This window comes from Pristiophorus japonicus, chromosome 5, assembly GCF_044704955.1.
Source record: "Pristiophorus japonicus isolate sPriJap1 chromosome 5, sPriJap1.hap1, whole genome shotgun sequence".
Lineage (NCBI taxonomy): Eukaryota > Metazoa > Chordata > Chondrichthyes > Pristiophoridae > Pristiophorus > Pristiophorus japonicus.
This window is the reverse complement of record NC_091981.1, coordinates 214,582,168-214,598,630: the sequence shown is the minus strand read 5'-3', so window position 1 is coordinate 214,598,630 and position 16,463 is coordinate 214,582,168. Positions and strand designations below refer to the sequence as shown.

Genomic DNA, 16,463 nt, shown 5'->3' with positions numbered 1-16,463 from the left:
GGCAGCGCCATGGTCAAGGTCACCTACGAGGGCACGGTGCACGAACTGCCACTTTGGATTGTCCCGGGCGCTGGCCCCACACTGCTGGGAAGGAGCTGGCTGGGCAAAATACGCTGGAACTGGGATGACATCCGAACGCTATCACATGTCAATGAGGCCTCATGTACCCAGGTTCTTAACAAATTTCCTTCCTTTTTGAGCCAGGCATTGGAAACTTTTCCGGGGCGGATCCACTTGGTCCCAGAGGCACGACCCATTCACCACAAGGCGCGATGAGCTGGACAGGCTGCAACGCGAGGGCATCATCTCCCCAGTGGAATTCAGCGAGTGGGCCAGCCCGATTGTTCCAGTACTCAAAAGTGATGGCACAGTCAGGATTTGCGGCGATTATAAAGTAACTATTAATCGTTTCTCGCTACAGGACCAATACCCGTTACCCAAGGCAGACGACCAATTTGCGACGCGGGCAGGAGGCAAGACGTTCACCAAGCTTGACCGGACTTTGGCCTACATGACGCAGGAGTTGGAGGAGTCTTCGAAGGGCCTCACCTGCATCTACAACAGATGCCCGTTTGAATTCGGTCGGCTGCAGCGATCTTCCAGAGAAACATGGAAAGCCAACTCAAGTTGGTACCACGCACGGTGGTTTTTCAGGACGACATACTGGTCACGGGTCGGGACACCGTCGAGCACCTACAAAACCTGGATGAGGTCCTCCAGCGACTGGATCGCGTAGGGCTGCGGCTGAAGAGGTCGAAATGCGTCTTCATGGCAACAGAAGTGGAGTTTTTGGGGAGAAAGAACGCGGCGGACGGCATTTGGCCCACAGACGCCAAGACAGAGGTTATCAGGAATGCGTCCAGGCCATAGAACGTCACGGAGCTCCGGTCGTTCCTGGGACTCCTCAACTATTTTGGTAAATTCCTACCGGGGTTAAGCACCCTTTTAGAGCCCCTACATGTGTTATTGCATACAGGTGTGAACTGGGTATAGGGAAAAAAAACAAGTAATTTCTTTTGAGAAAGCCAGAAACATTTTATGCTCCAACAAGCTGCTTGTACTGTATAACCCGTGTAAAAGACTTGTTCTAGCATGTGACGCGTCGTCGTATGGAGTCGGGTGTGTATTACAACAAGTTAACGTTGCGGGGAAGTTACAACCTGTCGCCTATGCTTCCAGGAACTTGTCTAAGGCCGAGAGGGCCTACAGCATGATTGAGAAAGAGGCATTAAGCATGTGTGTTCGGGGTAAAGAAAATGTATCAGTACCTGGACCAAACGAGGCTGCGGTTCACAGACTGCCCTGAACAACCCACAGCAGACACCACCTTTTTCGAGCGCATAACACACACCCAAAAGATCAACGACACCACCTCGGACCAGGAAATCGAACCCATCACGCCCAACAACATGCCAGCCCAGCGAGGGCTCAGCCAACACACCAGAACAGACATTTGTACCGAGGCGGTCCATCAGGGAAAGAAAGGCTCCCAACCGCCTCACCTTGTAAATAGTTTTCACTTTGGCTTTGCGGGGGAGTGATGTTGTGTATCTGTAAGGCATGCACTCCCATGTTCCGCCACCAGGGAGCTCATCCCCTGAAGTCCCAAGGGATCCCAGCATCCCTTGGGAGCACTGTATATAAGCCGGCCCCCAAGGCCTGTTCCTCACTCTGGAGTGTCTTATTAAAGACGGAAGTCACTGTTACTTTAGCCTCCCTGTGTGCAGTCTCATCTGTGTTAGGAACGCAATATTTTCAACCATTTAAAAAAAATGATCTTTAACTGGAAAGGGATTATTTTCCAAAATTCTTCATGATACACAATGCTACTGAATGAAATGAGCATCACAATGTCAGAACTTTCTTTTACTTGCAAACATTATGACATGACATATTTGCTGAGAGAAGGGGTGGACAAATACTATTTCTCTAACATTACGGCATCAAGAGTATAAAGGATACACTGTAGGCAAAACCTACGGATGTGTGACTGAATGAAGTCAAAGTGTTCATCTCTGTAGTCATGTTCCTTTTCCAGTTGACTAATTGCATCACACTGCAGATAACAGAATAATATAACTTGCGATTGTCCGTAAAAGCTAGTACAATTATTTAGAAAGGATAAATGAACAAAATGTGTGAACCACCCACTCATCTAGCTGATCCTTAAATTAAAAAGGAAAACATAAAATCTACCTGGTTCTAATTATTTTATTTCTTAATCTTATGTTGCAGGATAAATAGAGGCATTACAGAGTTCCAACACTCAACCGGATTCGTTTTGAATTGTTCTAGCAAAGAATGGTAATGACCTTTTTCTGTGCTGTAAACTTTTTTCAGAGGGCTACCCACACAACAATAATACAGGAGCACCGGATGCCAAGTGCATTGACTGCCAATAACATTGCATCTTACTCCCTGTAGACAGTCCTTTGGGACTTGTGAAAAATTCAGGAGGACGGAAAGCTGGGAGGGAAGTATATTCATACATACGAGTTTTACTTGCAGTCAACATTTGGTGATGTTGAGGTCAAGTAATGTTGGACTTCACTTCTTTTTTGAGCTCCATAGCACTATGAAAAGCATCACAGGTATCCTGTAAAGTCTATGGGGCAGAATTTGCGGTTGGTATTACTGCATACCATCATACCGCATTTGAAATTAACCGCAAGCTCCGACTTGACAGATCATCCGCTGTGACTGTGAAATCCCTATTGCTGGTGCAGAATTAGGCTAATTGCTCACCAACTGACCAGCAATTACAGACGAAGATTTTACAGCTGGTGTAAACAGGCGCAGGAGGCTGTTTGTACAGTGCGAGGAGGGATATGCAGCAGCTTGAAATATACACCGGCCGTGATAAAAAAAATCTTCAAAATATCTACATCCACCTAACTATCTCCTGATCCCAACACAACTCGCGGAAACAAATAGACAAAGAGTGAAAACAATGTACCAAGAATGAGAGACTAATTTATTTATTAATATAACTGGGGTGAGTGAATGACTGATTTATCTATTAATATAAACTTAATTTACATTTATATAACTGAGACTAAAAAAATGATTGGACATCGGAGATTTCCGTTTCCTGACTGGAGCACCACCCTCACGTTTACGCACACAGTGCGCCCCTGGGATCGGTGGGCCACTACGCTGCGCTCAACGCCGCAGCGAAACAATGCAAGTTTTCGAAGTAAGTGTGGATTTCTTTCAGAGGGTGATGGCGTACTCCTTAGCCATGTTGGTGTCCGTAATTTCATGGCCTATGATTATCCTATTATGCAGGGCAACCATTTGCCAAGTTAAATAATTTATCCAGGGAGCTTAAAATTAACTTTAAATTGAGAAATTGACAAATACATGAGGAAAGCTTATAGACCGGAATAATTTTTGGAGTGAATTCTTAAACTTTTGCAGGATAATATTTAGATCAATTTTCATTTCATCGACCAAGGTTTGGACCCTTAAATTCTAATTTGGATTTTAACATTATTTACAAAGATGGCCTCCAGTATACTACAAGGGAAAACCAATACATCAGCTAACAGAAAAAGAATCCTCATATATCAACTGGATATCTTTCCAAAAAAAATTTAGAATGGATGTTTTTCTTTATCACATGAAATCAGTAACAATATTAATTTCATTCTGCAGTGATCCTTCCAAAACACAATTTATATACAAATAATTTTGCACAACAATTCAGTGACAACAGAAACACATAGACACACATAGAATACCAGGTTCATTAAAATTAATATTTAGCAACTGGCTACACATCGATATCACAATTTTTGTGGGATCTTACTGGCTCAGAGATACTTAATTATGAGAGGTAGAAAACAGTTGTGCTAACAAAATCTTATTAGTGGTGCAACAGGCTTTAGAAGTTCAGTCATTTTTGATTTCCTTTTTTGTATACTTGGATAATGTTAGCATTGGCTCAAGAAACCAGATCACTTGTTGCAAGTATCTGACTCAGTGTCACAATTTATATTGGTTATCCACGGTTGCATTAAACATTCGTCAGTTTTGTGCAACAGGCTATTCTGGTTCTTAAAATCTCGAGCAGTGAGTTCAAACAGCTAGTTGTTGATGCTTCAAATCTGAGTATTAATTGGAGGCCACCAGGTTGTCAACATTAATTGAGGATTTCCTAGAGTGCATAAGGGATGGTTTTCTAGACCAATATGTCGAGGAACCAACTAGGGGGGAGGCCATCTTAGACTGGGTGTTGTGTAATGGGAGAGGATTAATTAGCAATCTCGTTGTGCGAGGCCCCTTGGGGAAGAGTGACCATAATATGGTGGAATTCTGCATTAGGATGGAGAATGAAACAGTTAATTCAGAGACCATGGTCCAGAACTTAAAGAAGGGTAACTTTGAAGGTATGAGGCGTGAATTGGCTAGGATAGATTGGCGAATGATACGTAAGGGGTTGACTGTGGATGGGCAATGGCAGACATTTAGAGACCGCATGGATGAACTACAACAATTGTAGTCTGTCGTAAAAATAAAAAAGGGAAGGTGGCTCAACCGTGGCTATCAAGGGAAATCAGGGATAGTATTAAAGCCAAGGAAGTGGCATACAAATTGGCCAGAAATAGCAGTGAACCCGGGGACTGGGAGAAATTTAGAACTCAGCAGAGGAAGACAAAGGGTTTGATTAGGGTAGGGAAAATGGAGTACGAGAAGAAGCTTGCAGGGAACATTAAGACGGATTGCAAAAGTTTCTATAGATATGTAAAGAGAAAAAGGTGAGTAAAGACAAACGTAGGTCCCCTGCAGTCAGAATCAGGGGAAGTCATAACGGGGAACAAAGAAATGGCAGACCAATTGAACAAGTACTTTGGTTCGGTATTCACTAAAGAGGACACAAACAACCTTCCGGATATAAAAGGGGTCAGAGGGTCTAGTAAGGAGGAGGAACTGAGGGAAATCTTTATTGTCGGGAAATTGTGTTGGGGAAATTGATGGGATTGAAGGCCGATAAATCCCCAGGGCCTGATGGACTGCATCCCAGAGTACTTAAGGAGGTGGCCTTGGAACTAGCAGATGCATCGACAGTCATTTTCCAACATTCCATTGACTCTGGATCAGTTCCTATCGAGTGGAGGGTAGCCAATGTAACCCCACTTTTTAAGAAAGGAGGGAAGAGAGAAAACAGGGAATTATAGACCGGTCAGCCTGACCTCAGTAGTGGGTAAAATGATGGAATCAATTATTAAGGATGTCATAGCAGCGCATTTGGAAAGAGGTGACATGATAGGTCCAAGTCAGCATGGATTTGTGAAAGGGAAATCATGCTCGACAAATCTTCTGGAATTTTTTGAGGATGTTTCCAGTAGAATGGACAAGGGAGAACCAAATGATGTGGTATATTTGGACTTTGAGGCTTTCGACAAGGTCCCACACAAGAGATTAATGTGCAAAGTTAAAGCACATGGGATTGGGGGTAGTGTGCTGACGTGGATTGAGAACTGGTTGTCAGACAGGAAGCAAAGAGTAGGAGTAAATGGGTACTTTTCAGAATGGCAGGCAGTGACTAGTGGGGTACTGCAAGGTTCTGTGCTGGGACCCCAGCTGTTTACACTGTACATTAATGATTTAGACGAGGGGATTAAATGTAGTATCTCCAAATTTGCGGATGACACTAAGTTGGGTGGCAGTGTGAGCTGCGAGGAGGATGCTATAAGGCTGCAGAGTGACTTGGATAGGTTAGGTGAGTGGGCAAATGAATGGCTGATGAAGTATAATGTGGATAAATGTGAGGTTATCCACTTTGGTGGTAAAAACAGAGACAAAACTATTATCTGAATGGTGACAGATTAGGAAAAGAGGAGGTGCAACGAGACCTGGGTGTCATGTTACATCAGTCATTGAAGGTTGGCATGCAGGTACAGCAGGCGGTTAAGAAAGCAAATGGCATGTTGGCCTTCATAGCGAGGGGATTTGAGTACAGGGGCAGGGAGGTGTTGCTACAGTTGTACAGGGCCTTGGTGAGGCCACACCTGGAGTATTGTGTACTGTTTTGGTCTCCTAACTTGAGGAAGGACATTCTTGCTATTGAGGGAGTGCAGCAAAGGTTCACCAGACTGATTCCCGGGATGGTGGGACTGACCTATCAAGAAAGACTGGATCAACTGGGCTTGTATTCACTGGAGTTCAGAAGAATGAGGGGACCTCATAGAAACGTTTAAAATCCTGACGGGTTTAGACAGGTTAGATGCAGGAAGAATGTTCCCAATGTTGGGGAAGTCCAGAACCAGGGGTCACAGTCTAAGGATAAGGGGTAAGCCATTTAGGACCGAGATGAGGAGAAACTTCTTCACCCAGAGAGTGGTGAACCTGTGGAATTCTCTACCACAGAAAGTTGTTGAGGCCAATTCACTAAATATATTCAAAAGGGAGTTAGATGAAGTCCTTACTACTAGGGGGATCAAGGGATATGGCGAGAAAGCAGGAATGGGGTACTGAAGTTGCATGTTCAGTCATGAACTCATTGAATGGCAGTGCAGGCGAGAAGGGCTGAATGGCCTACTCCTGCACCTATTTTTCTATGTTTCTATGTTCTAATTGAGATAAGCTACCTGAACCATTCTTTATGTGCAAATATTTTCCCCAAATCATAAAAGGCTTGAAGAGGGGGGAAAGACAGGCTTTGTAAGTCACACAAAATATTACTCAAGCAAAATAATGTGATTTATCAAGTTTTAACATTTTTTCATATACAAACCTTGGTGCAGATTATTAGTACTGGAATGCCAAGATTATGTGTAAGTGTATTTGAACTGAGAGGTAAGAGTACGCTTTCTTCATTTGCTTCTTGCGATACAGTATTTCTTCGCTGTGGAGAAACTGGTAATTCCTTATCTGGCTCTTCATATTCTTGAAACTCTTTCACCACTGTAGATAGAAAAAAAAATGAAGTGTAAAAAGTATCAGGCACTAAATTAGTATCCTACCTGGGCTGCGTGTAATAAATTTTCAAAATATTACATTTAATGACATGCAGTATAGTTAATGCAGTTTCTCATTCACTGAGTAACTTCACATAAAATTACTGATGCCACGGAGTTTTTAAAAAAGTTAGCAAAAACATAAATGAATAGCGTCTGTAAAGGTTTGTAAGGGGTTTCTTTTACTATTAAAAACAGCATTTCATAAATTGTTAAGTGTTTTCAGGGAACACATTAGTTATGAGAAAAACAAACAATCTGCAAAACTGGTGAGCTTTAATGCCCTTTAACTTCTACTCAGAAATAATGAGCACTAATGACAAACAGTATTTTCACATTTTCCTTCAAACTTTAATATTTTGCAGACGCTTTACACGCTTTCTCACGATATGTTTTGTGACAGTACGTGCTACAATACTTGTACTGAGGGCCATAGTTATACAATTCTACATATTAGAGCAGGGTGCTTAGTGACAGGGCGGGATCATCTCCAGCCACAGGTGGTAGTGGGAGGGTGGAGGGGTGCAGGGAGGTGTGGACACTTTCTTGTACACTTAAAAAAATATTTTCCAATATATAATTTTGTAGATTTCAGAAACACAAACATATTAAAGGACACGACATTACTTAGTTTTGGTGTCAAAATGTTCGGAGGACATTCACTTGCTGCTTTGGGCTATAAATATCAACAGGTCAAACTGCGAATTCCTAGGGTTTGTGAACTGTATTAGTGAAATCATGTGGACTGGTAAACCTGGCAAGAAAAGCTGAAATGCGAATCTTCCAAGAAAACTTTACTCCATTTGTCACCATTAGCAAATACTACAAAGACTATATCCACTTAGTTATGTAATTATTGTCCTGCTGTTTGACATCTGTTGCTTCTAAACTCAGCTTTCTAAAATATAGGTTCTTTCAGGTAAGGTGACTAGATATCAATTAAGACGACGTTGTGGATAATTTTTCCCATTGCCCCCCTAACCTTCAGGCCAACTACAATGTTTCTGTTGCTACCGAGACCTAATGGACAGTTATTGTTGTCACTGTAGTAGTGGGTTCTTGAGTGTGGCACTGATGGCAAAACCAAATAGTTTTATTGCACAAGACAGAGCTTGAAAAGTAAAAAACAAAAAGATAAGTAGTTCAGACAGCCATCAGATAACATACAACCTTTCTCATAACTATCTGAAGCACAGAGAGAAATCAGGATTTTTAAACCCATTTTTCTTTTTATTTACCCTCCAATTTTTTCCTCTTCTAAAGATGCTAACTCTTGCTGAGTTGTGATCCTATGAGTGCTGGCAGCTTTATATTTGATTTGTCCAAGTGGCCATTCTTCATGTGTAAACCAGCAAGCTATTTCATCATGGCTGATCTTCATTCTGCTCTCAGTCATCGTCCACAGACAATCACTTTCCCACAGAGGTCACTGGATAATGCACCTGGCAAGGTAAATGGGGTGGAGGCCATAGCATCAGGTGCTTCAAGGGGCCTTGGAATATGTACTACGTTCACTTTTGCTGCATGCAACAGAGTCATTATCATTTTGGGAAACCCTTTCGTGAAGGCAACAAGGCACAGCATTTTAAATTAATAGAAACATAGAAAAATAGGTGCAGTAGGCCATTCAGCCCTTCAAGCCTGCACCACCATTCAATGAGTTCATGGCTGAACATGCAACTTCAGTACCCTCTTCCTGCTTTCTCGCCATACCCCTTGATCCCCCTAGTAGTAAGGACTTCATCTAACTCCCTTTTGAATATATTTAGTGAATTGGCCTCAACAACTTTCTGTGGTAGAGAATTCCACAGGTTCACCACTCTCTGGGTGAAGAAGTTTCTCCTCATCTCAGTCCTAAATGGCTTACCCCTTATCCTTAGACTGTGACCCCTGGTTCTGGACTTCCCCAACATTGGGAACATTCTTCCTGCATCTAACCTGTCTAAACCCGTCAGGATTTTAAACATTTCTATGAGGTCCCCTCTCATTCTTCTGAACTCCAGTGAATACAAGCCCAGTTGATCCAGTCTTTCTTGATAGGTCAGTCCCACCATCCCGGGAATCAGTCTGGTGAACCTTTGCTGCACTCCCTCAATAGCAAGAATGTCCTTCCTCAAGTTAAGAGACCAAAACTGTACACAATACTCCAGGTGTGGCCTCACCAAGGCCCTGTACAACTGTAGCAACACCTCCCTGCCCCTGTACTCAAATCCCCTCGCTATGAAGGCCAACATGCCATTTGCTTTCTTAACCGCCTGCTGTACCTGCATGCCAACCTTCAATGACTGATGTAACATGACACCCAGGTCTCGTTGCACCTCCCCTTTTCCTAATCTGTCACCATTCAGATAATAGTCTGTCTCTCTGTTTTTACCACCAAAGTGGATAACCTCACATTTATCCACATTATACTTCATCTGCCATGCATTTGCCCACTCACCTAACCTATCCAAGTCACTCTGCAGCCTCATAGCATCCTCCTCGCAGCTCACACTGCCACCCAACTTAGTGTCATCCGCAAATTTGGAGATACTACATTTAATCCTCTCGTCTAAATCATTAATGTACAGTGTAAACAGCTGGGGCCCCAGCACAGAACCTTGCGGTACCCCACTAGTCACTGCCTGCCATTCTGGAAAGCCTTCTGAAAGTCCAAATATACCACATCATTTGGTTCTCCCTTGTCCACTTTACTGGAAACATCCTCAAAAAATTCCAGAAGATTTGTCAAGCATGATTTCCCTTTCACAAATCCATGCTGACTTGGACCTATCATGTCACCTCTTTCCAAATGCGCTGCTATGACATCCTTAATAATTGATTCCATCATTTTACCCACTACTGAGGTCAGGCTGACCGGTCTATAATTCCCTGTTTTCTCTCTCCCTCCTTTTTTAAAAAGTGGGGTTACATTGGCTACTCTCCACTCGATAGGAATTGATCCAGAGGATCATGAAGGACATCAAGAACTCAGTCACAGAAACAATTATCTTCAACTTCATACTAATTTTGATAAATCCTCAGTACTTCAAAATGAGACTTTAAAATGATTTTAATTTGCAACATATATCTAGTTAAGTCACTCGGCATATGCTGAGAAAAAAATACATTTTTCTGGACGGATACTATTCCTACTAACAGATTTCACCCTGCTGAAAGCATAATTTAACAACATTTAGCAGAAGTACAATTTGTAGTGAAGGATACTGAATTGCCAACATCCTTTGGAGTACTCAAAAATAAAACAATCCTGAGAGTTGCTGGATGCATAGCTCAGATGCTGCAGCCACTACCCAATGGCAAAAACTGCATTTTGCAATTCACTAGAGTACCTTTTAAAAAAAAAAAATTTGTATTTCGAAGAGCTTCCACCCACATTTTTCTAAAGCACTGTACATTTTGATTACATGGTGCCTGTGGGAGGATTACATTGGTATGTTAAGATTTCTTGGTATGGTTGTACTTGCACTCGGAGCAATGCAGGTTTTAAGATTGAAACATAGCCTTCGGCTGTCATGAAACAAGTGTACGAAGACAGGTTAGAGATACCACTTGCAGCAAAAAGTAAATGGGGCAACTGAATTTACAGCGTACATACCACATTACATAAACTCGACAAATTTCCTCTCTTCCTACCCAATGAATGCCGGTGGGCTGTGGGCAGTAAGGCACCCTCTCACACATTCTTGTCATGCTCCCTTATTCAGCCATGCTGCATGGTGACTTGGGATATTACAGTAAGTGATTAAGTCAAACTGTGTTGCATAGTGTTTTAGGAATTCTCTCCTTTGTTCTGCAAAAAAAAAAGCAAACCAGTGCAGTGGTTGTTGGGCCTACTCACTGCAGCACGAGAGGCCCCCTGCAACGTGCAGACTATCATAATTCTCATCACCAGCAGTAAGGTGACCATCCAACCCAGCTGTGATGGCGTGCAGCCCTCTCCACAATAAGCATATGGCTGAAGAACTTGAATTGAGAAACACTCAATCTAAATGAATGATATTCAACCTTGAACTGGAAAATGCTGAAAGTAGTTGAGGATCCATTGTTGGAAGCTCACACAACACAAACCTTTCCTCCTCCTCCACTCTCTCCAATTTCTCCCAGAGGGAGAAAGTGAAGCGACTGTTCAAAAACAAGGCAAGCTAGTTACCCCAACAGCCATAGTACATTTTTAAATAGAAAAATAAATGAATTATTTAATGAGAAATATATTATAATATATGCTTGTTATTTCCATACAGCATAGGACTTACAATTTTGTTCCATTTCTTTCATTTCCTCTGGCGGTATTTTTAGTTTGTCAATGTGTTCTTGAACAATGTTGGTCCACTTCTGTAATGAATCTATGACCATCCAAGGCCGGGACATGTCCACCACCAGCATAAGCAGAGTGTCTTTTATGTTATCAGATGTAACTGCAAACTTCAGGAGACCTTTATGATAAGTGTCACCATCCAAGATCCAAACATTGCATCGAGTATGATCTGTTAATACAAGATCCCACAAAAGAAAATAAAACCACCAGTCACTTTACACCACTGGACTGCACCCTCATCTAAAGTTCTCATAACACCTCATGCAATATTCAGGGCTGCTACGGTTACTTGGGGCTTTAAAAAGGTAAATAAATTAATTTGCAGTTTAATAATAATTTCTGGATTTTTGTGTTTTTCTTTCTGCTGGCACGTAAGCTTCCATGAGCCTTTGCGCTTACTGCACTAAATGCATTTATCTTCTTCTAAGCATATCTATCTGAAATGTTTAGAAGAGGAAGACCAATGGAAGAATGCCTGGAACATCAGGCTCTGTACTCGCCTTCTCGTGCCAAACACACTCATCTGTAGACAAGCGAACATTTCTCTTTGGCAGATGGTCAATGAATGTTGAGGCACAGCAGACTTAATGGCACAACCAAGATACATGGATACTGTAATGTTGGATGCTTTCTTGAAAGCACCTCAATCATAGTAAGTCATACAGCTGACACACGCAGTGGCAGCAATGGTTAGCTGTAGCCTGAAGCTTGTTTCTACTTCCTGGCAAGTATGCTGTATTAATGACCTATGACCTATGGTGGCAGCGCCATGAAATGGCAGAGAGGAAAACTAGGTCGCAATCATGCAGCATTACCTTCACTTCATCAGCCATGAAACTTGCAGCGGGGGGGGGGGGGGGGGGGGGGAGATAAAACTGGTGATGTCGCCAAGGGACAACACGTTAATGAGGAACAGGGGGGATCTGTGGATAGATCCCTTCGGGACTCAAAGTAATGTTCTGGGCCGAGAAGAGAAGCCATTGCTGGAGAGGCTTTGGCTGCAATTCAATAGGTAAGAGTGGAGCCAAGGGATGGCAGTCCCACTGAGCTTGATAATGAAGAAGTGCTGGTGTGGCCGACCGTGCCAAAGGCTGCAGAGAGGTTACCAGTTTCATCTATAGTGACTATTTCCAGGACATAAACATTGACCATGGCCTGGAATTTGCAGTCAGCAGCGAAGCAAAGATGTTTGCCGCTGGCCTCAAAGAAAGGTTCCGAGAGATGTCGTGATCTCTGTGGCGAGAAGTTTTCTTTTTTCAGCATGCAAGTGATTTTAATGCAAAATGATGGGGATCTTTGTCAAAGCAGCCAATCACATTGCAGAATCCTCAGAGAAGCAGGAAATGAGAACCTGCTTTTATTCCGACTTTTAAAAAATGTTAGAGAGCAAAATGAAGACTCGGGCTCTCACATGGGGATACGATGGAACCGGAAATAAATATGAACGAACTTAAAAAAAATTAAAAAACATTTCTTTAAGTTTCTTAAAAATGATGATTTTTTCATAATGGAGAAGTTTGACACTTCACAAAATTAAAATTAGTTTTTCAGAGCCACAATGTTTATTTAGCAGTCAATAGGCTGCTAAAACCCCAATTACACCTAATCAAACAAGGCCTAACATTTAACAGGGTATTTAACAGCGATATTACTGTGGAAAAGCCCAAGTTTTCATCAGTTTCACTGACTGTCGGCTTTGGGGTGGGAGTCCACAGCATAGCCAGTGTCGGAGCACTGACTGACTGCATCTTCAGGGTTCCCGCATTTAGATGCGCATGCGCTACATCCTGAAGTTGTGGTCATTTTTAAAGGGGGTAATAATGGCAAACGCTGTTAGTTCACAGTTATTACCCAGCGCAAATTCTGGCCCCATGTCTACATTTTCTTGGTATGAAAAATAAGTAACCAAGAGAGTGTTCAAGTACATATTAAAAGCATATTGCAATATTAATTAAAAAATAAACAAGTTTTCCAAACACAGTATGACACTCACCATCAATGTCTTCATCATGAACATCAAGGTACAAAAACTCCATTCCTCTCCCTTTCTTGTAGTCCTCTACTCCTTGTAATTTTGCTATTAAAGTGGTTTTACCAGATCCATCTTCTCCTGGAAATACAGGAAGGGGGTGGAAAAAAAAATCAGCTCATTATTTGAACATCTACAGAAACCGAATTACATCAAAATCTAACCAACACACCGTAACACTTTGAATTTCACACCTTGTTTGGCTATCTTAGAAAATATTACTTGCTCACCACAAACATATTTGACTGTGTTTCTCTTCCCTGCTGTGAATATTATGCCGATTCTATTTTTTTTTAAATAAAAAAATTCAAATTACGACGACAAATTTGGAGCTACTAAGCAACAAGTTAACTTAATAGCCTAGAATTGGTCATTTGTGGCACATTTACCTTGTCGAACCACTTCAGGAAGCAATTCTGCAATAGCAGATGCAACTTAAGGGTGCATTAGAAATTATATTGCATACAATGTGGGTGGTTCCTATAACAGCTAGTGTTATTTTAAAACAATTATGCCCAACTATGTCACTGTATGTTCTTCAATGACAGGCAAAAGTCCATATAAGCCAGCAAGCCCACTTTGTACAAGTGAGCTAAGCTGCTCAGCTACAAGCAGCCAGAAAATATGGCCACCTCAGATTCTGACAGGTGCTTTGCCACTGGAAGCACCTGCGAAAACCAGTTCTTTTTCTGGTCTCTGTGGCTTCAGCTGACAGTGGCACTGTTTCTTTTACATCAATTTACCATCAATAATAAACCACCAATACAAATATCACACTTTCTACTGGGACATGTTTCAAAAACAAAGTATATTTGAGTATCCTGCTGGCCACCAATCTCATCAAGTACACCTAAATGGAACTATTAGGCAACTGGCTCTTGCCCTACTACCACATTGAAAAAGGGAATACAGGAATATATTGGGCTCTTCCGGACTGTGCACCACTCACACAGACACTGCATACAACTTAAAAACTTACAATTTGTTGGTATGAGGCGCGAATTGGTTAGATTAGACTGGCAAATAATGCTTAAAGGGTTGACGGTGGATAGGCAATGGCAAACTTTTAAAGATCACATGGATGAACTTCAACATTTGTATATCCCGGTTTGGAGTAAAAATAAAACAGGGAAGGTGGCTCAACCGTGGCTAACAAGGGAAATTAAGGATAGTGTTAAATTGAAGGAAGAGGCATACAAATTAGGCAGAAAAAGTAGCAAGTCGGAGGACTGGGAGAAATTTAGAATAAAGGGGAGGACAAAGGGTTTAATTAAGAGGGGGAAAATAGAGTACGAGAGAAAGCTTGCCGGAAACATAAAAAATGACTGCAAAAGCTTCTATAGATAATGTGAAGAGAAAAAGATTAGTGAAGACAAACGGTGGTCCCTTGTAGTCGGATTCGGGTGAATTTATAATGGGGAACAAAGAGATGGCAGACCAATTGAACAAAGGAAGACACAAATAACCTTCCCGATGTACTAGGGGCCCGAAGGTCTAGTGAGAAGGAGGAACTGAAGTATCTCATTGGGCGGAAAATTGTGTTAGGGAAATTGACGGGATTGAAGGCCGATAAATCCCCAGGGCCTGATAGTCTACATCCCAGAGTACTTAAGGAAGTGGGCCTAGAAATAGTGGATGCATTGGTGATCATGTTCCAACAGTCTATCGACTCTGGATCAGTTCCTATGGACTGGAGGGTTGCTAACACTACTTTTTAAAAAAAAGGAGGGAGAAAAAAATGGGTAATTATAGACCAGTTAGCCTGACATCAGTAGTGGGGAAAATGTTGGAATCAATCATTAAGGATGAAATAGCAGCACATTTGGAAAGCAGTGATAGGATTGGTCCAAGTCAGCATGGATTTATGAAGGGGAAATCATGCTTGACAAATCTTCTGGAATTTTTTTGAGGATGTAACCAATAGAGTGGACAGGGGAGAACCAGTGGATGTGGTGTATTTGGACTTTCAAAAGGCTTTTGACAAGGTCCCACACAAGAGATTGGTGTGCAAAATCAAAGCACATGGTATTGGGGGTAATGTACTGACATGGATAGAGAACTGGTTGGCAGACAGGAAGCAGAGAGTCGGGATTAACGGGTCCTTTTCAGAATGGCAGGCAGTGACTAGTGGAGTGCCGCATGGCTCAGTGCTGGGACCCCAGCTCTTTACAATATACATTAATGATTTGGATGATGGAATTGAGTGTAATATCTCCAAGCTTGCAGATGACACTAAACTGGGTGGCGGTGTGAGCTGTGAGGAGAACGTTAAGAGGCTGCAGAGTCTTTTGGACAGGTTAGGCGAGTGGGCAAATACATGGCAGATGCAGTATAATGTGGATAAATATGAGGTTATCCACTTTGGGGGCAAAAACACGAAGGCAGATTATCTAAATGTCGGCAGATTAGGAAAAGGGGAGGTGCAGCGAGACCTGGGTGTCATGATTCATCAGTCATTGAAGGTTGGCATGCAGGTACAGCAGGCGGTGAAGGCGGCAAATGGTATGTTGGCCTTCATAGCAAGGGGATTTGAGTATAGGAGCAGGGAAGTCTTTCTGCAGTTGGTGAGGCCCCACCTGGAATATTGTGTTCAGTTTTGGTCTCCTAATCTGAGGAAAGACATTCTTGCTATTGAGGGAGTGCAACGGAGGTTCACCAGACTGATTCCTGGGATGGCAGGACTGTCATATGAGGAGAGACTGGATCGACTGGGCCTGTATTCACTGGAGTTTAGAAGGATGAGAGGGGATCTCATAGAAACATATAAAATTCTGACAAGACTGGACAGGTTAGATGCAGGAAGAATGTTCATGATGTTGGGGAAGTCCAGAACCAGGGGACATAATCTTAGGATAAGGGATAAGCCATTTAGGACTGAGATGAGGAACTTCTTCATTCAGAGAGTTGTTAACCTATGAAATTCCCTACTGCAGAGAGTTGTTGTTGTCAGTTCGTTAGATATATTCAAGAGGGAGTTAGATATGGTCCTTGCAGCTAAAGGGATCAAGGGGTATGGAGAGAAAGCAGGAATGGGGTACTAAAGGAATGATCAGCCATGATCTTATTTGAATGGTGGTGCAGTCTCAAAGGGTCAGATGGCCTGCTCTTGCACCTATTTTCTATGTTTCTATGTAACCCTAAAATCCATTGTGGC

At 42.3% G+C, this 16,463-nt stretch overlaps 1 protein-coding gene across 3 annotated transcripts in view; it reads right to left on the bottom strand.

The window, feature by feature from the left end:
- Positions 1 to 16,463, bottom strand: part of dync1li1 (dynein, cytoplasmic 1, light intermediate chain 1) — an 87,124-nt gene that overhangs the window by 48,383 nt on the left and 22,278 nt on the right. For all 3 annotated transcript variants that reach the window (XM_070881293.1, XM_070881294.1, XM_070881295.1), the window contains exons 3-6: positions 13,274 to 13,390; positions 11,219 to 11,449; positions 6,740 to 6,909; positions 1,963 to 2,056 (exon numbers count right to left, since the gene is read on the bottom strand). In XM_070881293.1, the coding sequence (XP_070737394.1) occupies positions 1,963 to 2,056; positions 6,740 to 6,909; positions 11,219 to 11,449; positions 13,274 to 13,390 (612 nt within the window). The remainder of the gene's footprint in view (positions 1 to 1,962; positions 2,057 to 6,739; positions 6,910 to 11,218; positions 11,450 to 13,273; positions 13,391 to 16,463) is intronic.